Genomic DNA, 23,444 nt, shown 5'->3' with positions numbered 1-23,444 from the left:
TCCGCCAGAGACGAGGGGCAGGGCGGGAGTCTAGCAGGTCATGTGTCAAAAGAGATCACGTGACTCCCTGCCCCCCCCCCCCAATTGAAGGTAGTGGGCGGGGAGGAGGGAGCGCTTGGTAGCTCTCATCTCTCCCGGAAGGAAAGACTAAAGAAGGGAAGAGCGACGGCGCAGTTGAATTTGCTGGTCGGGTGCTGGTGACAGGCACTCTTTTCTCTCTGTCCCCCCTACAGAGCAAGGCACCATGCAGAGCGTCATCAACACGGTGAAGGGGAAGGCGCTGGAGATGGCTGAATACCTCACACCTGTGCTAAAGGTGAGGCCCCGCCTACCAACCACAAAATGGGGAGGGGAGGAGCTACAGGGAGTGACACATTTCTTACCTGGCATCCCTCCTTGCCTTGGACTACTGACCCCATAATCCTTGGGCCGATTGTGGGAGCTGAGTCCGGTAGGCTTCGAGGGCAGTAGTTTTGGAAGGGTGTAAGAGTTGCAAGGGGAAAGAGGAGCAGTCGGTTCACTGTTCCCAAACTTTTTGTTCCCTGGTGTATCATCCCCTTGCAGGCTGGAGAAGAGTGGGAAATATAATGGGTATATCTAAAGAATGCTAGCTTTTGGAAGGATATGTCTTCAGCCAATGGCGAGAGCTCTCAAACTTTTTAACTTCTTAGTGTTGAATCTGTGATCTCCAGATGTTGTTGAATGACAGTTTTCAGAATTTCAGGCAATTTGGCTAATAAAAAATTCTGGGAATTGTAATTTTAGCCACATTGGGAGGACCATGAGTTCCTGAACTAGACTTGGAGCTCAAGGAGCTGGGGTTCTATGGCCCAAGAGAACCGGGTCTTTCTCTTTAAGTGTTTCTCTCTCTCTCTCTCTCTCTCTCTCTCTCTCTCTCTCACACTCTCACACACACACACACGGAGAAGAATGAAGTGGGAGACCATTTTGATCAACTAGCCTTTGTAATGGTGGCAAGATTCTTGCTACTGTTCCAAACTGAACCAGTGCTTAAAGATCAGTGATAAGGCAGTAATTATGAAATATGGGGAAATATGACTGTAAAAGTGAGCCTGAGAAGCAAATACATATGCTTGCAAAATTAGGCTGAAACGAAAATAAAAGTTACATTTTCTGCTGAACAATAAAGGATGTGAAAACTTTCTAGTTCAGAATCCTCTGGAGGCATTGCTGGCATCACAGGATTTTGTCGCAAGACACAATAATAGAGAAAGATGCATGTTTCTGGAGTGAGCATATGTCATGAACGTGTGAGCAAATGTAATATTATCTACTTGTTCTTGTGGCAAGCTCCTTATTAAAAAGATTTATGCTCTCTTTCATCTTATGCTTGTTAAATATGGAACTGTAGTTACAAGTGAATAAGAAATACAATTAAGGGGATTAGTTTGAGTGTATTAATAATTCACAGACTTTTAAATTAAAATGTTTTGATTCTATACAGTGGACAGATAGAGAGAGAAAGAAAGGCTTATTAACAAAGCAAAATACAGTATTACAATATTTTAACAATAAGCATATAGGAAAAAACAAAGCAAAGTGGAACTCAAAGGTGAAAACATTACCAGCCAAAATCACCTGCCTGACATCCGTGTCTCAGGATAAACCATAAATGACCCCCCCACCATTAGTATGAAAATGGTTGAGGCAGGCTGTCTTTATTTTGGTGACTACACTCACATTGTGGAACAGTTTCTTGCTTGATATCAGGATGACCCCCCATATTACTGTTATTCTGGAAATAGTTAAAAACAGAATTGTTTCAGGAGGAAGGGCTATAATGTTATCTGAGGGACCACCTCTCCACAATTAAATCTGCCCATCCCATTGGATCTGGCAGAAAAGTTATTCTTTGGGTCCCATCTGCTAGGGACCTACACTTGGTGGGTTCCAGGAGGTGGGCCTTCTTTGCTGTGGCGCCCACCTTATGGAACATTCTCTCCCCCCACCCAAAGTCAGGTTAGCTCCATCTCTGTTAATGTTCTGGAAGTCCCTCAAGACCTGGCTGTGTCATCAGGCCTGGGGGTCCCAGGGGACCGGTGCCATTCTAAGATGGCTCCATCATTGTAGTAACTATTCACTCTCTCCTGTGCCTCTTTTATATTTTAATAATGACTGTTTTAAATTTTTAATAATGATTGTTTTTATACATATATTGTTTTATTTAATTGTTGTATGCTGCCCAGAGTCACTTTTTGTGAGATGGCCAGCCATATAAATTTGATGAGCAAACAAACAAATAATGACTGCGATGACATAATTGTGTTGTGGACAGTTTTGTATTGTATTTTTTTTAAGGCTTGATCTTAAGTTTTTACTGTGGATGTTTATTGTATTGTTGCACATTGTTGATAATTGCTGTTATTCTTTTGCTTGCCTAAGGGACAAATTGAATAAATTAAAAAATGAAAACCAAAAATTTGCCCTTTAACTTTCTCACAAAATTTAATAGTTGTTGTTCCCCCCCCCCCAAACTTTGCAACTCTCAGTAGAATTCTCAAGGTACTTCATTTTCATCAGTTGCTCTAAAACATTGGTGGGGATTTGGTGCCCTCCAGATCTTATTGAAGTAAAACTTATGTGGTCCTGGCTTAGATGGCCAATGATGAGAAATGTTCAGAGTTGTAGTTCAGTAACAAATGGTGGTCCACAGATTCTTCCTCTGTAGAATCTTCTACGTACTTTTATAACACTTGGAAAATACAGCAATCTTTTATGATGCTAAATCGTTCTTTTGGGTAATAGAAAGTAAAAAAATTAAAATGTATTCCAATAGGGCTCTTTAAAAATCAGTATTTTCTAAATGTTTGTTACCTTTTATTCTTGTTTATCTATCTGGCCTGTCATTAAAATCAAATGACATGCCATGTTTTCAGGGATTCGTTAGGTAGCAGCCCAAGAGAACAGATACTTTTGCCTTGAAAGTTCAAGTACGGTAATCCTGACACTTTATGAAGTGCTTAATCTCCTTCTGAACCAAAATCTCAAGAAACAGGGCCAGTTAGCACAAAGGGTAGCAACACTTGAAAAGTGTTGTATCTTTCATTTAAAAGCAAAGTTTCCTTTCATTTTGAAAAATTTAAATTGTTGTCATATCTAATTTTCATTAATATAAATGTTGGTATATGAGCAATAAAAGCAGTGATTGCTGGCATCTGTCTGCGTTCTTAGAGAAAGAAACTAATCAATTTCTGTGGGACAAGTATGCTTTGATAACCTCTTGTTGTATGTATTCTATTGTAGACAAAGGGAGTTGGAAAGACTTTCAAAGTAAAGCCTGCTACAAAGTTAAACCAAAGGAGTATTTGGCCAGATAGAATGAGTACAGGTTAAAAGCATTATCATTTTCTTTTCATTATCTTAAGGCCTTTGATTTTAAATGTTTACAGACATCTTTTTTTCTTTAGGAATCAAAGTTTAAAGAAACTGGAGTTATCACTCCTGAGGAGGTATGTGTATAATGATTTACTTATTTTTTGAAGTAAATCTTGAAAACAGTAAAACGTGAAATTCCTGTTGCAGGTTTTGCTAGTTCCTGTTAAAGCCATCTAGAATTATGGCACGTTGCTAAGATTTAAGGTTTACAACTAATGCTGTAGATGCAGGCCTGTTGCTGGAATAAAATCCCATTGAACATACTTCAAATTGCTTATGTATAAATATTCAGAGGATTGGAGTGTAAAAAAAAATGAAGTCTTTTACAGTTGTTTTAAAATGCTTTACATTGCTTAGTAGTATTTATAAGAAGGTAACATCTTGTGGTTTATCTGGGCTTAGAATCTAAACAGGGTTTTAGATAGGATACTTCTAGAAAGTTTTAGGACAGTAGGCTAAACAAGAAAGTTAGAAAACCATCTTGGAAAAAGGCAGTAGCAAATTAGTATTGCTGTCATGAAAATTATATGGACATCATGGAAATCACCAACTGTTGAGCTTGACCTGAAGGAGATTTTACTTTTATATACTTCCTTGGGGATTACATTGGTAAAAAGCTTAAGAGTTGTTTCTTAAAATAATGTTACCAGCTATTTGGAATTACCAGACATGTATGAAAGGAAAGAGATGAAAACCTTTGTCGGTTTCACCTTTTTGGAAGTTTTACAGTATCACTCATAGATACTTAAATACCTGTGAGCACTTATCTCAAGATGTGTTTCAGTGGACATATTAAACATTAATTAGTGTGCAGCTTTTTATACTGAAATAAATCTATGGGTTCAGGATGTGACTATCACACTTGGGAGGGAAGGCTAAATGAAATTATTCTTCCTCCTCCTGCAGTTAAAGAAGGGAAAACTTCTTTGCTAAGAAGCCCTTTTTCTCTAACTGCTGAGGGAGGGGATTTGAGGGCAAATAATTAAAACTGATGTGCCAAATCAGCCCTGCTCACAGCCCCAAATATGTGCTTGAAACCAAAACTGGAAATAATTAAAATAAAGTGTAGTTTGATCTTCAATATGCTGGTTCGCATTATTCCATCAAAAATGAGATCTAAATCTGCTTACTGGTAGTTAGAATTAAGTTCATTACATGATCAACACATGTTATATGATCTAGGCCTAAGATACTATTTTGTGACTTATGACTATGTGTATAAAGGTTAAATGAGGGCTGGACAAACTAGACACAGAAATTAAAATAAATGTTGGATACGGACAGTTGATGGCCCATTTCTGATCTGAAGGATCACTTTTTCAAACAAATACTGGCTCTTAAGAATGTGAGAGGCCAATTGAAATATAATCTACTAGGATGATTATTATCTCAGGTACAGCAGCCTCCAGGGAGTTTCTTTGGGTATCTTAACTTTTATCTTTTGTTTCTTAGGGCCCAGACAAAGGTCTATAATTTTTTATAAGTTTAATATCTTTCAGTGACCTTATTAATGTAGAGCTTTAAAAGAATCTGTGATGTAATCAATTTGGGAAGAAAAGCATGAGTATGCAAACTGGGTAGATAATTTTATGATTATTTATTAGCACAAACCAGACAAACTGTTTTCATTTGTTCATTTTCAGGAATTACTCTAGGAGCTATTGCTTGTGAACTAAACAAATGAATGAAGTGGGCATGATTTGACATTTAGTCTGCATAGGTACAATTCATGATAATGCCATTATGTTGGTACAGCTAATACGTATATAACAAATATATCGATATTTGCTGTTTTGTTTTGGCAGTTCATAGCAGCTGGAGACCATTTAGTTCACCACTGTCCTACTTGGCAATGGTAGGTAAAATTCTGCAGAATCCTCTTCATATGAGCACATAGGTGTGTTCACTGTATGCAGATGCATGTATACCTACCATACTTTGTGAACTAATAGAGAGGGAGAATCATCTGAATTGTAATATCTTTCCTTCTTTGGCAGAATCAGATCTGGCTTTCAGTTCCTTACCTCTGCAGTTACCATGTTTTTCTAGGTTTAAATTATTTAGGATTATGAGACTGATAAGACAAAAAGGCAACAATTACAACTGTTCTTTGGCTCCAAATTCATAATGTTTTAGTTTCCTTCCATGCATACTCCAGAATTAGTTGCCATTTAATACCATTCTGAAAGTATTGGTGTGAAGTGGAAATTGAGATTGTTTCACATCAATTAAACCACAGTTGTCTGTCAGTGAGGCTCTGGGCTTATAGTTTACTTCCATCTCCTAAGTCAGCTAACCACTTTTTAAAACTGTTGGCATTGTGTTTATTTCATCTTCAGCAGAAACATAGTGGTACTGTACAAGAAATAGCCTGCTGTTGTCTTCATATTATCACTGTTTCTGTTTGCGTTTTAAGGGCTACTGGAGAAGAATTAAAAGTCAAGGCCTACCTCCCAGCAGATAAACAGTTTTTGGTTACTAAAAATGGTAAGTCAGGGTTTGTGCTTTTATATCCAAGTTTTCATCAAATATTTGTTATAAGTGCATAATTTTGGGTTGTATAGTATTAGTATGATATTTTGAACATCTTTAGGTAATACTTTGTTTATGGTTTATGTGATTGGATTAGAAGGAGATGTAGGTATGCAGTAACGGCAGAAAATTCAAATAAATGGCATTTTTTAAACTTCCTATAACTCCTTCTGAAATTAATTGTAATAGAAGGCTGAGATAAATGGAAAAACATGTATTTTCTATAAAACTGTATTATGCAATACACACACTTTTCGTAAATAATTTACATTTCAATAAAGGTGTCTTTCCAGCACAGTCTTGGCTTTCAGAAATTACAACTTTGCAGCCATGTTCCATTTGCAAGTTGTGTTCCTTTTGGGATCAGGCAGTCCCATTAGAGTTCTATCTTCTCTAGATCCTTCCTAGCTATTTTTTAAAATAGGCATCAAATGCTTGATGTTGCATTTTGTTTTAGCTTTCTAATTCACATCCTCATTCAGTTTACTTTATTCAGTTTATTTTATTCAGTTTACTCATTCAGTTTATTTTATTCAGTTCATTTTATTTGATTCAGCTTGAAGTGATTGTGCTGGGAGATTGCAACTATCTGGACATCTGTTGGAAGACTTTTCAAACGCAAGATGTCAGATAAATTCTTGATTTGTATTGGTAATAATTTTCTCTTTCAAAAACCTGGGGTACACACTGGGGGATGTCCTATTTGGACTTGATTCATACTAATAAGTAAAAGTAGAGAGAAGATATTAAAGTGGCAGGAACTTTGGCTGGAAGTTACCACACATCATTTATCTTTATTAAATTTATACATGCTGCAACCAAACAAATCTTAGTGGTTTCCAAGGTATATAATATAATAATAGTTAAAACATCTGTGGTAAAAAAAATAACATAAATGACAAGAAAAATGAAAATAGATGAATAAATTGGTGCAGTGCAAGAATATGCTTTCTGAAATAATTGGTTTTCAATAATTATCTGAAAGCCAGCAGAAAGTGGGTGAATCTGATCTCCAAGGGGAGGCCATTCTAAAGCAAGGGCACCGCTACAGAAAAACAGGACTGCCTAGCCTTGGCTCCCCTCACCTCCCAGAAGTATTGGACCACTAGCAATTTTTCCTTGTAAGTTCTAACAGGTTAGGCCAATTCTATTTAGAGCAGGCAGATCTGTAGATACCAGGTGCCAAATCATGAAGGGCTCGAAAGGTCAACCCCATCACATGAAATGTTGGGCATCATCAGCGTGATGATGATGATGATGCTATCCATTGAATCATGTGCAATTCTCGGCGATCCTATGGTATCATATATTGATACTGCAACCCTAACTGATGGGTGACCTCACCCAGTAGCTTCATATAGATTTAACAAGCAAGGAAGAGAGGACCAATCCCTGTGGCACTCCAGATATCAGAGATATTTGGACTGAGCTCTCCCATCCCACCACCATTGATTGAAACCACCTACTAAGGAAGGAGCAGAACCACTGCAAAACGGCACCTCCAATCCTCAACCTCCCCCTGCCCTCAGGCAATCCAGTAAGACACCATAGTCAATGGAATCAAAAGCCACCAAGAGGTTAAAAATGAAAAGTCCTGAGACAGGTTGTCACGGAGAGCAACCAATGTCATCTATGTCCCATAGGTGAACCTGACCACATCTGAAAAAGATCCATATAATCCATTTCATCTAGGGTGCTGTGAAGTTGATCTGCCAGCACTGTCTCAACAACAGCCTAAAACAGAAAGGTTGGAAACCAGATGATAGTTGTCTAAGACTCCCGTATTCAGGGACAGCCTCTTAAGAAGGGGTTCCACCACAGCCTCCTTCAAGGCTCCTGGGAACTGCATGGATCCAGGTGGTCACCTCTCCACCCTCTCCTTGAAATAGCCAAGATGGGCAGGAGTTTGAAAGGCAGGTGGCAGAAAACAACTTAGCATCGTATCTACTTCCTCAGAGGTCACAGAGTAAAAGGGGTCTCAGGTAACAATGCAAATTAGTGCCTTAGTCACTACTAAGGACTCTGCCAGTGCAGAGTCAAGGCTTTGGCAAATCTGAGGGACTTTATTGGCAAAATGCTGTGCAAAAAAGCACAGTGCACAGATGAAAGATCTTCATGTCACCTGTTCTCTGGTAGAGAGTTGGTCACCCTGAGTAAGGCTGCTAGAGCAGAAGCCTGCTGCCACAGTAAGAGAAAAAAGTAAACACACTGTACCTCCCTTCTTGCCCTGGTGTAGACCTGAACATGGGAACATGTCTGTGCTCAATCAGATTCGCTTTTGGTGTTTCTCCAGCAGTATTTTAGGCATCACTTCTGGTGCTTCATTTCCCAGAAGGTCTCAAAAGACCAAGGTCTCAACTAGAATCAGCTGCCAGAAAGAGGCTGCTCAGGGACAGTGCTGTCCAGCATCTGGCATGTTTCCTGCTGCCAGGTATATACCAGACAGTGTGCAGAACTGCCTGCCAGAGACTTGGGAAACTCTCCAAGTATTAATTGGAAATATATTGGATCCATTAGACATCTGGGGTGGACCAACCAAATGGGTTGCGCTACCATACACAGGGTACAGGTGGTTCTGAATAGTAACCATATCGGCATGATTTGACCATGGCAATGAGATGATAGAAACCCTCTCTCTCTTCGGATCATCAAGCAGCTGCTCAGACACAATCCAAGGTGTGAATGCCCATGTGGTTGGCCCCAAGATTATCTGAGACAAGCCCATTGTCATTATGGAGGACATGAACTCCCCAGTCTTATTGGAGCCAACTTTGAGGGTAGGCAGACTGAAATCCCCAAGCACCAAGAGGCAGTGATTCTCTACCACCAGCCCAGAAACCCATTTCAACAGCTCAGGGAGGGATCCTGCTGGGCAGCATTGTTCTTGATTTTAACAAGAAGCTTCGTTTAAAAAAAAGTCCAATATAAACCATGGGTTTCAGAAAGGCTGATTGTAAAATAAACAGTAATGAAGATGCCTGGGAAGAAAACCTTAAAAGCAGAGATGTTCTAGCTGGCTGGCGCTTCTTGAAAAGGAAAGTAAGAATAGCACAATCTCATATAATATCAGTGAGGAGGAAAACTGGGAGCCTCTAAAGGAGCCAGGTGGTTGAACCAGGGAACTTGTAAAGGACCTGACTCTAAAGGACAATACTTCCTGGAAATTAAAGGAATGATTAATGACCAAGGAAGTCTATATAGCTTCAGCTCAGAAACGTAGAAATGTGGTTAGGAATACAAAGGTGAGAAATGAGCTAAGACTAGCAAGAGAGGCAAAATCATTCAAAAAGGGTTTCTTCAAATATGTCAACAGCAAGAGGAACACAAAGATAATGGTGGGCTCATTGCCTGCTCCAAGTGGAGAAATTTTAACAGGTAATCAAGAGAAAGCAGAGGAACGCAACTCCTCTTTCTCCTCTGTCTTTATATTGGAAGGAAATAGTGATTTGAGCACCATAGATTGGGAATGTACACAAGACAGCAAGACAGTAAGGATGTGGTAAAGGAACTTTCAGATAAAATGAATGCCTGCAGCTCCTAATGACATACCGAAGTAACTGGCTGAAGAGCTATCAGGGCCTCTGTCAAATATCTTGGGGAATCCTGGAGAACTGGGGAAATGCCAGAGGACTGGAAAAGAACAAATGTGGAATCTGTCTTCAAGAAAGCATAAAAAAAGGATCCCAGTAATTAACAACCAGTGAGCCCTAATATCAGTACCTGGAAAGATGTTACAGCAGATAATATAATAGGCCATTTGTAAATATCTGAAAGCCAATACCCTGACTGTCTGCATGGTTTGTCAAAAACAGATAATGTGACACAAATCTTGTCTTCTTCTTTAACAAGATAACTACTATAAAGGACAAGGGGAATCTTATGTATATTATCTATTTTGATTTCAGGAAAGCTTTTGACAAGATTACACATGACACTTTTGTTAACAGGCTATTACAAATGTTTGTTGGGTAGCATTACAGTAAGATGGCTCCAAAATTGACTGGCTAATTGCAATCAGAATCATCATTAAAGGTTTTCCTTCAAGTTGGAGAGCAGCAACTATTGGGATCTGGCAGAGATCTGTCTTCAAGCCAATATTATACAACATTTTTATTAACTTGGATAATGGGATTGATGGGCTGCTTATAAAATTTGCAGATGCCACACAAAACGTGGTGGTCTGGCTAACACCCAGGATGGTAGAATAAGATTATAATCTAATCTGAACTGGTTGCAAGACTGGGCTGAGGAGAAAATGATGTTCATAAGGGAGGAACATAAGGTATTCAGGAAAGAAAATATAGAGCACATATACGAGATGTGGGATTCATGACTTGGAGCAGGACTTGTGTGTGGTCATTGACAACAAGCTGAACTTGAAGCAGCAATGTGAGACAGTTAGGCTAATTGGGCTGTATCAAAGGTGTGTGAAGTCCTTACTTCCCCTCTATTCTGCACTGTTGAGACCATACTGAAGTTCTGTGTATAATTCTGAGCAAGACATTTCCAGAAGCATATTGACAAGTTGAGAGCCAGTTTGGTGTAGTGGTTAAAGCATTAGGCTAGAAACCAAGAGATCATTAGGTCTATTTCACCTTTGGCACGAAGCCAAGCCTCATCCCTCCATTTCCTCCAGTCACGCTGCCACACTGAACGGCACCCTCCTGCACAACTGCCACCTTTGCCCAGGGAGCTACCACCACCTCTCCAGCCTGTCCCGCTGTGCTTTCCATGGTCTGCGGCTATCGTTCCTTGTGCCAGTGGCAGAAGATGGGGCTCTTCCACCCACACGACCGCCCTGACTCCGCCGGCTCTGTCCCGCTGCCCCCTCCCCAGCTGGGCCTGACAAGCTCCCTGTGGCAGACAAGGCTCCGCTGGCCTACTGTGCTCACTGCATGCATCCTGGGGTTGTGCCCTTGCTCTGCACTTGGATCTGGGGTCAGCAGTGGGAGGAAGAAGATGGTGAAGGACAGCAGAGGGCAGCAGGGCGCTGAAAGAGCAGAGATAGGGAAGATAGGCAGGTGGGGAGAGTTGAAGCAGAGGCAGTTTGCGTAGAGAAAGGGAAGCATGAGATCCTTACCTAACAACAGCAATCTGGGACTGCTGTCGCTAAGTGGCGTGGTCACGTGATGTTTTGCTTAATGACCACTTTGCTTAGCAACAGAAATTCCAGTCCCAATTAGGGTCATTGCCCGGAGACTACCTGTATCTACTTACATGAAATATATTTGTCAACAATAGATACTTTTGTACTTAAAACACAGTTCTAAAATGTTTTAGAATTTTCTTTCCTATTATTGTATGAATGAACACTGGATGGTTTTTATATAGTGCCGTGCTACAAGCGATGTAAACAGATGGAGTATTCGGATGAACTGGAAGCTATTATAGAAGAGGATGATGGAGATGGAGGATGGGTGGACACATTTCACAATGCAGGTAATTTAGATTTCTTCTTATGCATTTCTTGTATACAGTATGTTGAGCTTATACTATATTGACATTGTGGCCCCCATTCTCATGTACTTTAAAGTGTTCCAAAACGTACAGGTGTCCAAGTATGGAAACCATTTTTATTTTAGCATTCTTCACTGAATCCTTAAATATTTTAACCATTGAAAGTCAAAGTTGCCATCAGTATGGTTGGTTTGAAAAGCAGCAAGTGTTTATGGAATTAGAAATTACCATTAGGTTTATCCAAGGGTCCTGACTCTATTAATATTTCCAACAGGTATTGCAGGAGTGACAGAAGCCATTAAGGAGATCACAGTGGAAAATAAGGTATTAACTGATTCAATAGATGTTTTCACATAGCACACTTATTGGAATAACCCATCTTCTTAAAAAGAAAGGCATTTTTAATGCAAACAGTATTTAAATTACTGAATTCATGATTCTTGCAGATAACTAGTTATAAAATAAGAATCATACACAGAAGTACATATTTTTTACCCTTATTCTTTGATACTAGAGTGAATTGATGGGTTATACTTTATTTCAGGGTTGTAATTTATTTATATTTTGAGTTTAGTCACCACCCATCCCACTCAAAGAGCAACTCTGGCAGTTTACAATCAAACTAGAATAAATAACGATTAAAATACAATAAAAGCAATATTTTAAAGTAAAAATATAAAATCCAAAATAGAGATGTTAAAAACATCTTAATTTAATTCGATTCACGGGAGTCTCTTCAAGGTGCTAACCACCCCCAGGCTCGGTTACCCCTCCTTGCACCCTAGGTGAGATGGCAGAGCCAGGTCTTTACCCCGTTCCGGAAGGCCGGGAGAGTGGAGCCTGCCTCACCTCTGGAGGAAGAGTATTCCATAGGGCGGGGGCCACAGCAGAGAAGGCTCTCTTCCTGGGCCCCACCAATGGACAGTCTCTCATGGACGGGGTCCGTAACATGCCCTCTCTGCCTGACTGGGTGGGATGGATTAATGTGATGGGGGTGAGACGGTCCCTTGAGTAACTTGTACCCATGTCATGTAGGGCTTTAAAGGTGATGACCCACACCTTGAATTGGACCCAGAAGCAAACTGGAACCCAATGCAATTCCCGCAGCAAAGGTCTTAGATGTGCCATCCTTGGGGCACCCAAGACTGCTCACACGGCTGCATTTTGAACCAGTTGTAGCTTCTGGATACTTTTCAAGGGTAGCCCCACATAGAGAGCATTGCAGTAGTCTGTACGGGAGATGACTAGGGCATGAGTGACTGCCCGGAGGGCTTCCCGATCTAGGAAGGGGCATAACTGGTGCACAACATGAAATTGAGCAAAGGCCCTCCTGACCACAACTGCCACCTGCTCTTTGAGCAGGAGTCATGAGTCCAGGAGGACCCCCAGGTTCCTCATTGATAGCATAGCTTGAGTTCACCATATGGGCATTCTGGCCTGGGAGCGTGTTGAACACTGAAAGTGTACTTTGCTTTTTTTCTCATGCCCTTTAAAGGACAGTACAAAGTTATCAGAATGCTTAGTTTCCTGTGAAGATGATGATGATGATCATGATGATGATGAGGGAGAGGCAGCTGATATGGAAGGTACAGTTGATATGTTACCTGAAGGCAGACATCTTGGATCATATTAAGTAAATGAAATCAAACATTGCTTTTTGCTATTGTTACATTCTTTCAGTATTGTATAACGGGGGACATTTTAATCCATTTTGCTCATTACTTTGTTTTTGAGAAATATGACTTCTTTGTAAATATCCATGCTGGAAAATTTGAGAAGAGAGAACTTAAACAATCTGGTATTAAACAAGATGTTGACATGTTCATCAGTGAGACAAATTAGGTGAGAAGTCATCCTAGACAAGGGAAAGGTGTTAGGCAAATAAGGCTATTCCATTAAATGATTACCTTGAAGATGCATATATATAGCCCACCATTAATGCTAGTCTGTCTCTATAATGTAGAGCAATGTGTTTGTATTTTTTTTTAAATGGAAGTAATCAGAGAGACACAGCATGAACAGTCACTTACCATTTTGTTTTGAAACTCTCATGAGAAGCAACGTAACAGTCCTCAGTTCCCTGCCTTTCTCAATTGTGGCCTAAGGCATTGTCTATTGAGATTGTCTTTTCCCCTCTGGCTCTTTTCTGGTGTCTTCCTATTTTCTGACCAAGAATGTTTATGAAAATTGTATGTTGTGGGGAAAATAGGAGGAGGAAGGAGTAATAGGTATGTTTGCTGCCTTGAGTTATTTATAAGAATAATAAAGGAGGGAAAGAAAATAAATACCAGTGCAGCAGCTGGGGTGGAAGCAGGTTACAATCAGTTCTTGATATGCATTGTATCTCTCAAACTTGTAGATATAAGGATGTTTAACTCCAAGGGATTTGTTTTTAACATTATTCCCTGCCCTGGGACAGGTTAACCAACGTACTGATGTCATATTTTTATGTTGTCCTTTCAGAATACGAGGAGAGTGGACTGTTGGAGACAGATGATGTAAGTGTGTTTATTTAGTAATTTTTTTTTTAGTTTTCTAGTTCAACAGAGTATTCCTTAAAGTGACGTTAAGGTTAAATAGAAATAATGTAATTTGATATTTCAGCAACACCATTTAACAGCAGTAGACACTGAACTTGAATAACTGTTTTTTAAATCTTGAATAGGCAACATTAGATACAAGAAAAATAGTGGAAGCTGCCAAGACTAAAGCTGATGTTGGAGGTGGAGAAGAAGCTATTCTACAGACTAGGACTTATGATCTTTATATCACGTATGACAAATACTACCAAACACCCAGGCTTTGGTTATTTGGCTACGATGAGGTAATTTCCTCCCCTTATTTGGAACTTTAGGTGTCCAATAGTAAAACAAATTTGCAGTCGCTTATAATAATAACCATTGGGTAAAAGACCAAAAACAAACACACAAAACCCAAAGCATGGGAAATCCTGCAGGCCTTTGGGAAAAATGTAAACAGGCTGAATATATTCTTCAGGGAAGCTTCTTTTTGAAGTGACCTACTGAGCTAGTTAACAAGAAAATATTAGTATTCCTTGCTCCCTGATTCTTATTGTCTGGAAATAAAAGTGTTTTTGTCCTTTTTCAGAATAGCCTCTATGATGCAGTCTTAAGCATATGCTCCACACCATATTACCTTCAAACACATTACTGGAATGAGAGCTGTGCTCAGTTATGCATTCATATGTGTGGTAATGGCAGTTGCAGTAAGCACCATGTCCCCAGACAGTTTGTTCATATGTTAAGGAGAGGGTGGGAACACTGATATGCAAGGACTTGGGTATCTTCTGCTACAGTGGACGAAGCACAGACTTGAATATCTTGTCCCTGGTGGGGCTGTTAGCCTGTTATATATTTCTGCTTCCTGCATTACCTTTTAGTCAGGCTTTTATATTGGTTCTGCAGATAGCATGCAACATTTCACAAATCAGGACCATTGATTGTTAAAGTTTGCAGCTTGAAAAAACCCTGAATCATTAAATAGCTTTCAAGAAATTACTAATGAGCCCTATTTACAGAGATTCACATGCTGTACTCTCCTTCTTGTTACCATGAACTTGGAATGTTCCATTCCGCCTCTGAACCATTCCTTTCATGGGATAACTTGGCAGTTTCCAAAACTAAATCCTTCAAACCAGGAAGTAGATGAAAGTGGTCCATGGGTGGTCCAGCTCCAGAAGAGGTTTGTTTCATTCTGTATTGCTTCTAGTTTGAAGCATTTAGTTTTGGAAATTGCCAAATCAAACCTGGAGTGGCAGGGTCCAGAAGGGATATGGAACATTCCAGAGTTCTCTAGAACAATCTGTTCCTGAATCAGTGACATTTGCACATCCCTAATTTTTATTTAAAAAGCAAGCTTTTAAACCGTGCTTAGAATAGTATGCAAAACATTTCAAACCAACCTGAGTGAAAAACATTGCAGAACTGTGTTTCAAGTTCATAGACAGACTGTTTCAAGCTTTTGGAAGTACTTTGGACTTGTAGCAGCTCAGTTCTGAATGCAAAACATAATTTCCAGTTGAAAATACTACCACAGTGTAAAAAAAAAAAACCCATGTCCTGAACTTTCATGTTTGATATGGTTTGAATTGAAACATTTTGCACACCTCTAAAAGTGATCAGAGTAATCAAAATCTGAAAATCTGCTCAAATAAACACAGCACAATCATAAAGTATCTAATTTTATATAATTCTGTTGAATCAGAGAGGGGCAAAGTGTTACATGAGTGAATTAAATAGGTTCCACAAATTCTGTGTTCTTCTCTCCTTTCTGTGCTGAGCTTGAAATTTTAGTGGACAATATTTCCAATCTTATAAATAGTTATTCAGTTTTACTAGTTTTATGTTGCTGTGTATTTAAAGAGGAATCCGAGCTATGTCTCTATTTTTCTTTTTAGCAACGGCAGCCTTTAAATGTAGACAGTATGTATGAAGATATTAGTCAAGATCATGTCAAAAAGACTGTGACAATTGAAAATCACCCCCATCTTCCTCCACCTCCAATGTGTTCAGTTCATCCATGCAGGTATTTTTTTTTCAATCCATTATTTTGTAAAAATATCTGTCATATTCAAAGATACTCATTTATTAGGCTGATATCTTTTTTCTGTTTGATTACTTTTTAGCAACAAAAGCTGTTTCTTCACTTTGCATTTTTCTTTCTGTGAAAATATTTTTGTTCACTGTTTATTCAAACTGCTCTAAATATTTACTTAAACAGTTAAAACTACACGTTGATTTTTGAGCCCCTTTGAATATATAAAGCACTTGTGAGGTTGGATCTTTCAGGGGCTTGCCAAGCTACGTTTCCCTTTTTTCCAAATCCTCCAGAAGGTGGTAGACAAGTCTCTTGAAAGATTTTTTTTAATCCAGGCTGTGTACTGTTTACCAATGATTTCAGTTGTGTGTCCTGCCTGTACATGTGATCAGGTTGAAGACAAAGTCCTAACGGTCTTGTTGAACTCCCTTGGTTCTTTCAAACCATACAATGTCATTTGCATAATGTCCCAGTTAATGTTGCGTAAGTTGGAAAGGAAACAGTGCAAAAGCTCTGTAAGAGTCTGAATTTCTCGTTTTAAAAATGGTAACTGAAAGCACGCTATCATTTGTCTCCCTTTTAGATCCACTCTTGCATTTAGCCCTGAAGCTGGAGTCCCAGTGTAGTGCAAGGGAACACATTTTGTCCACATTTAGGCACTAGGGGTTACGTGTTCTTAGTTAGGCCTGTGCACATAATGAAAAATATATTTTGTTTCAACCTGAAAAACCACACTGTGTTTGTGGGCTGCAGCGGAACTGAGATCCAGAACAGAATTGGTTGTCCTGGGGTTCAGCGGTAACAAACCCTGGGTCTGATGGACGTCTGGGTCTCCTTTCCCCCTCCATACAGACTGGGCCCCAGCATTCTGCCCCGTCCTCCCAGTCTTCCAGATGACCTCCTTTCCTACCTCTCCTTAAGCTGTTGGTATATACTGCTGATGTTCTCAGCTTTTTCCTGCTCCCCATCCACCAAACGCTTCTGAATGCATACATATTCCAGTTAGTGCCGAGACCAAAAATATGGATATTTTAATTCAAACATGGGTTGCTCAGACCTAGCTGCTCTGTGCATAGAACAGATCAGGAATTTTTTACATATCCCTCTGGTGGAAAATAACTTTATGCAAACAGCATGTTTGGAACCTGAGTTCCTCCAGATTTTATATGACAGTTAACTGTGCTAACTAGCTGTAGGTTCCATACCCTGTTATGTAGGATCAGCGCATAGAGATTTCAGATCTTGAGAGAGGAAAGAAATGAAAAATGGCTTCTATCTGTGTAAAAATACAACCCAGGAATTGCAACATTGGTCCAGTTTTGTTTATATTTTAAAAAATAAGAAAGAATAAAGGAGGAAGACAGTTCTCTTGCTTTTTCATTTTAGAAACTAACCAAAAGCACAGTACAATTCATTAAAAACCAACAATAAATTTGAAGAAGTAGAAGGATATTATTGCTCTCCTGTTATAATATGAAATTTGTTTCAGGGCCTTTGCCATTTAGAACAGAATGCTAGATAAATACTGTATGCTTTGCTATGATCTGGCATGGCTTCTTCTTTTTTTTTTTTACAGTCTATGAGATCTGTCCCGGATTTTTTTTTTTAAGGATTGACCATATAGGCAACTATTAGAACAGCACAAAACAAATTTCTTAGAAATAGAAGCAAAGGCCGTACTAATGTCAGTTTCCGTATACTGGAACTGTTAGTTTCCTTAGCTTTCAAAGAGCAAGCTTGTAGTAGCAGTTGGTATTTTGTGCTGTTATTTGTTGGTCGTCTGTTATGTCTAATTCAGATTTCTCCAGCCTTGTGCCTGCTAGATGTCTTACTGATTCCTAGCCAGTATAACCATGACCATACAAGCTCTGAATTGTGGGAGTTCAAAATATCTGGAGGGCACCAGGTTGGGAGAGTGGTCTACCTCATTATTAAGAATTATGTTTAAGAATTTCCTACTTTCTTACTAAAATACCATAGATATGTTGCACTGAATATAGCAAATAGGGAGCTGAGGGAAATTAACAATGACACCAGAGAAAATATATAAAAAGTTTGCTCAGTATTGCCTTACACTATATTTTGTGCAAATCTTTTGCTCCTTCTGCTACAGAGTATTAGTCTAAAAACTGTGGCAATCATTTCCGTAGTGTGCTTCCTGTTAATTCTTCTTGGATCATCAGTGGAGTGATGAAATCTGCAGGACTTGAAATCAAAGCTTGTGTTTTGAAATTCGAACAGTTTGGATCCTTGCTGTATAATTTCTTGAGATTTTTCCATTAATTCAGGAAAATCCTGGGTTCACTGAAGTGCAGAGAGAGTTGTGTAAGTTTTCAGCCAGGTGTTTTACTGTTATCATTAGTATTATTGATTGTAGCATGTCAATCTGCTTATACTAGTTTTGTTGTCTCTGTTTAGCTGGCCTTCTGCTTTTCCTGTTTCAAGAAGTGTATGACAAGGTTTTCTGAGAAACAGCTTGAGGAAACAATTAAAAAAAAGACAATTGCTTTGTACAGACTCACAGTCTGAAAAATATACTACAGAAAGAAAAAGGGCAGGAAGGGGAGCAAGTGCAGACACCAAATCTTGAAGCTGAAAACTATTTCTTAAATAATTACTCCTCTCTCCAATATTGTTTATGGAGAGGTGGAACCTGAAGGTAATAATCTTTAAACACAGCTGGTGAAATGGTTTGATCCCCTATTCACCTCCTTCTATGGCATTGGATGAAGGTTTGCTACTGTTAGTAATGGAAGGAGAAACTTGATGGAATTGGTATAACTGAAAATATGCTTTTTAAAAATTACTGAATGGAACAATCTTTTCACTTTCTCTTCTACAGCTATCATCATAGAATGGGACTTTCTACCTTGGTACTCTCTGGGAATTCCATGTAGTGAAGTGTTGGGATGTTTATGTTTGGGATGGGAGGTTCTCTTCTAGATAATGATAATACTGTAGAATGTGATAATACAGTGACCTTGGTCACTCAGTACTGTATTATTCCCACACTAGTTCTCCCTAAATGTATCATACTATAATTCCCATTAGGTACAGTCAGAGGAGTTGTACTAACAACCTTGTAGATCCAGATGATTCACTGCAAAAATCATCTGGCATACAATAGTTTTTTATTAGTAAAGGTAGTCCTTGTTTAGTGACTGTCTCATTTAGTGACCACTTACAGTTACGACACTGATTGAAAAGTTACTTTATGACCAATCCTTGTATTTATGACCTTTGCAGGTCTGTAAAGCAAAGGAAAGCTGAAGTAAGATCATAACCACAATCGTGGTTTCACTTAGCAACTGCTTTGCTCAACAGCTGAGTTGCTGATTCCAATTATGGTTGCTAAACAAGGACTACCTGTATTTTATAATGATCCTGCCTTTAATCTTGGTGGAACAGGAATTTGAATAACACAGGTTGAGATGTGAGTTGCTATTGCCAATGCAATAACTGGAATTGGCTTTTTCAATTCTGCTGCTAGATAGAAACTAGTTAATATTTATCTTATTCTTGTCCTTTATTATCTCTAAGCAGTAATTTTAATACTGAAGTAAAGACCTAAGCTGATACTGATGTTCAAAGATATTAATGATTTGTCTTCAGGCATGCAGAAGTGATGAAGAAAATAATCGAAACGGTGGCAGAAGGTGGGGGAGAACTTGGTGTTCATATGTATCCTTTTTACAGTCTCAAATTTTTCTTCCATGAAAGAAAGTAATTTGAAGGGCTCAGTAACAGTGTCATTTATTTTTCCTGATTTCAGCCAGATAAAGCACAAGGCATAAATTTTCAACTCTTAAATAAATAAATAAAAATCCTCGCCTAACGACAGCAATCTAGGACTGCCGTTGCTAAGTGGCGTGGTCACGTGATATTTTGCTTAATGACTGCTTTGCTTAACAACAGAAATTCAGGTCCCAATTAGAGTCATAGCCTGGAGACTACCTGTATCTACTTACGTGAAATGTATTTGTCAACAATAGATACTTTTGTACTTAAAACACATTCTAAAACGTTTTAGAATTTTCTTTCCTATTATTGTATAAATGAACACTGGATGTTTTTTATATAGTGCCGTGCTACAAGTGAGTCCCTCTTGGGGGAGATGGGCAGTAACAAAATTTGAATAATAAATAAAAATAAATAAAAACTCTTCCTTTTCCATTTATCCACTGCTATCTTCTCCAGAACTACCTTTTTTCAAGTTTTAGATGGATTGTTTCATTCAAATAGTTAAAAGTAACTGAAGTAGAGGTAAAGTTAGAAGAAGAGAATTTGCTTTTGACATACTTTTAGCTATATGGTGGGAAAAAACACTTGTCTTATCTGTTGCCAAGATCATCAATGTATGCTTTTTTAAAGCAGCATTAGCAAAAACAATGGTAGATGTGGGATAGAAAGCTCAAAAGAACATTTGTGATGGTCAGCAAATTCCAGCTGTCTTCAGAGGCAGTAATAACTGCAACAAAAACTAATTGTTAAGTAGACTTATCTGCAGATTAAGAGGTGCTGCATACCGCATTAGCTGTTAAACCATTATATCAGACTGAATTCTAGGAAAGATTTAGATAAGGAGAGATAAAGGTGTTTAATTTTGGAAGAAGGAAAGTGTCTCTATAGCATTACTCTCTTGCATTTCAAAGGAAGAGAATGAAACTACAGTACTATAGTAGGTTTGTTTTCCTTAATTAAATTCCAGGTACCTTCTGATTTTTTTGAAATTTGTACAAGCAGTCATTCCAACAATAGAATATGATTACACAAGACACTTTACAATGTAATTACTGGAAATAAAGTTTATGGTAATTATTGATTCTAATTTTTAAAAAGAATAACCCAATGTGACTGACTTGTTGATCCACCACTGTGTACAATTTCTGTGATGTATCACTTCTCTCAAGTTTATGCATCAAAATAAAATTCCTCTATCAGCCTTACTTTTTAATAAAGATCTTTATGTGTAAAAACAATAAATCAATTTTTTCATTCCTTTGCTCTGGCTACAGTTGTGCTTTTCTTTTACATAATGCAAAGAATAATAAAAATATTATAACTACATTAGTTATAATATATTATATTACATTACATTACATTTATTTATTTATTTGTCATATTTATTTACCACCCATCTCATGTACGACTGGGTAATAATATAATATGTAATATAATGTATTTTATATTTATTATATATTTTATATATATTAAATATGTTAAATATATATATTCATTATATATAATAAAAACTATCAGTTATTAAAGCTGTTAATTTTTAAAAAGCTTAATTTAAGTTTATTTAATCTAAGTTTATAATTCAGCAGTTTTAATCTGCACACTTTTTGTACAATTTATATAGTGCTTTATTCTTTAATATTTTAATTTATTTTTTACTCTAGTTTATGCAGTTAATTAATAATTTCAAAATGCTTCTATAAATTTTTTTGTGTTGCAAAAATGGGAAAGACAGAAATCAAACTGAGATCAACCAATCTCTTGCATGATTTTAGTATCAGGAGTCAAAAAACTGCCAATTGTTTTAACATAAGCAGCAAATGGCTCTTTTCCCCATTCCCCATTGTTATGCTGGTGATTGAATTAACTGGGAAATTGGTTAATTAAGAATGGATTATATTGAAGGACTATGTGTTCAGTTTTAGTTCTCACATCAAAAAGTCCTGGTTTCAGAGTTGCATTTAACTCCTCTTAGCTGATCTTTATGTTCTAGTATATTCAGAAGCAAAACAGGATTTGGAAATCTGAAGTCCACTAAGCAACTACATTTTAGCCCAATTAGATGTATAATTTCAAAACATTGGATTAATTTAGCAAACAAAAGTTTAATAAACTCTGAACTTTGTGCAAGTACAGCCAAACAATTAATGTAATGTAACATTAACTTATATTTCTTATTAGGTCTGAATGGATGAAACCGTGGAAGTCTAAAAACATAGGATGCCAGGATCATAGTAGATGATTGAATGTGTTTCTAAAGAAAAGTACAAATTTATAAATCAATCTTTGCACTCTAAAAACATTAACCTCTATCTCAAGGGGGCCAATGGGCTAAAACTGATTGAGTTCCAACACCCCAGAGTTTTGTTTTTTTTCCCCGCCCCCAGGAAACATCTATAAATAAAAGAAAATCTGTGTTGTAGTGATCTTGGAAGTTGTATAACTATCTCAAACGGTGAAATAAACATGATGTAGACAAGGACAAGTGATTTCCCACCCAGGATTGTAAAATTAGTGGAGATAAGATGCATTTTAAACAGCTTAGGGATTTGGTATTCTCATTAATTTTAACAAAGGTAATTGGCATCTTGATACTTTTCTAATAAAGGTATTTTTTTAAAAAATGGAGTGAAATGCTGAAACATGTAATTGATCCCAGGGTTCTTGAATACATACAGTATTCAGGTTTATTTGAAAATAATTACCCAAATACTTCAAATACTTGCTGGAGGTATATAATCAGATAGCTAATGGGTACAGTTGATAACAGATATAATTAAATAATGCTGTATGATTTCCAATCAGTTCCATTTCAGAGAAAATATCTAGCATAGCTGTAGATAAGTAGCTGAAGCAAATATATTCATACTGAGAGCTGTACATCTTCTTTCTGCACTGGAAACCTTTCCCTCAAAATTGTATGTTTGCTGAGAGTGAGAACAGGACTCCCATTCATTCTATATGACAAGATGTGCCAGATGGAAAAATAAAGTGTGGGTGTCATTTTTGCCATGTTTTCACATTGATGTGAATGCGAAAATACTACGGGAACGAAATTCTGCTTGTATCTCTACTGAATGTTTACTTTTCAAAGTAATGTTCTATCTGAGAAGATTCAACTTGGCTTATTGTGCTGTGGGTGACTTCCATTTTAAACCATAATGCTAGTAAATGAGATAACCTAGAAAAATGCTGTGAAGGATTCCGGGAAATTACCTCTACAGCCTCTCCTAGCTGCTGGAAGATAAAGGAAGCAGTTCTCAATCCAACAACCAACTTACTTAAGTAGAATATCTATACATACATACATACAACATATATACCATTCTATATGTATTCTACTAGATATATTCATACATATATACATACATACATATATGTATGTATATAGTTGGTAGAATATATATAGGATGATGGAAGACTATTATCAGTTCCTATTTTGTCATGGGAGATTCATAAATGGAGTGTATAGAACAGGAGCAGACTTCTATATGTTTGCAGATTTATATCCTTATTGTTGGAAAGACTGACATAAATGGTAGAAACTATGAGTTGAGTTTAAAATAATAGGTAAAGGCCTGCTTGTGCAAAAAAATTCAAGAGGATTTTAAGTAGCTTCATCCTTCCTCAAATATCTTAAGGCCCAGTGGAATGAGTCTACAGTTCCTAATCTACTCCAATACTTTAAATAAATCTACCCAAGTTGCTCTTTAAACCACTGGAGAACATATAAATTGATTCCTTTATCCCTCCACAAATATTAA

General features: G+C 37.8%; 1 protein-coding gene across 1 annotated transcript; it reads left to right on the top strand.

The window, feature by feature from the left end:
• Positions 1 to 13: 13 nt before the first annotated feature.
• ATG3 (autophagy related 3) lies at positions 14 to 20,942 on the top strand. The gene is made up of 12 exons (XM_063305654.1): positions 14 to 316; positions 3,429 to 3,470; positions 5,202 to 5,251; positions 5,813 to 5,883; positions 11,260 to 11,367; positions 11,660 to 11,709; positions 12,881 to 12,971; positions 13,849 to 13,883; positions 14,051 to 14,209; positions 15,803 to 15,930; positions 19,555 to 19,623; positions 20,651 to 20,942. The coding sequence occupies exons 1-12, from the start codon at positions 245 to 247 to the stop codon at positions 20,730 to 20,732; spliced, it is 957 nt and encodes a 318-aa protein (XP_063161724.1). The 5' UTR covers positions 14 to 244; the 3' UTR covers positions 20,733 to 20,942.
• Positions 20,943 to 23,444: the final 2,502 nt, after the last annotated feature.

The sequence above is a fragment of the Candoia aspera genome, chromosome 5 (assembly GCF_035149785.1).
Source record: "Candoia aspera isolate rCanAsp1 chromosome 5, rCanAsp1.hap2, whole genome shotgun sequence".
Lineage (NCBI taxonomy): Eukaryota > Metazoa > Chordata > Lepidosauria > Squamata > Boidae > Candoia > Candoia aspera.
Note: the sequence above shows the minus strand (reverse complement) of the source record. Positions and strands in the feature narration are given on the sequence as shown.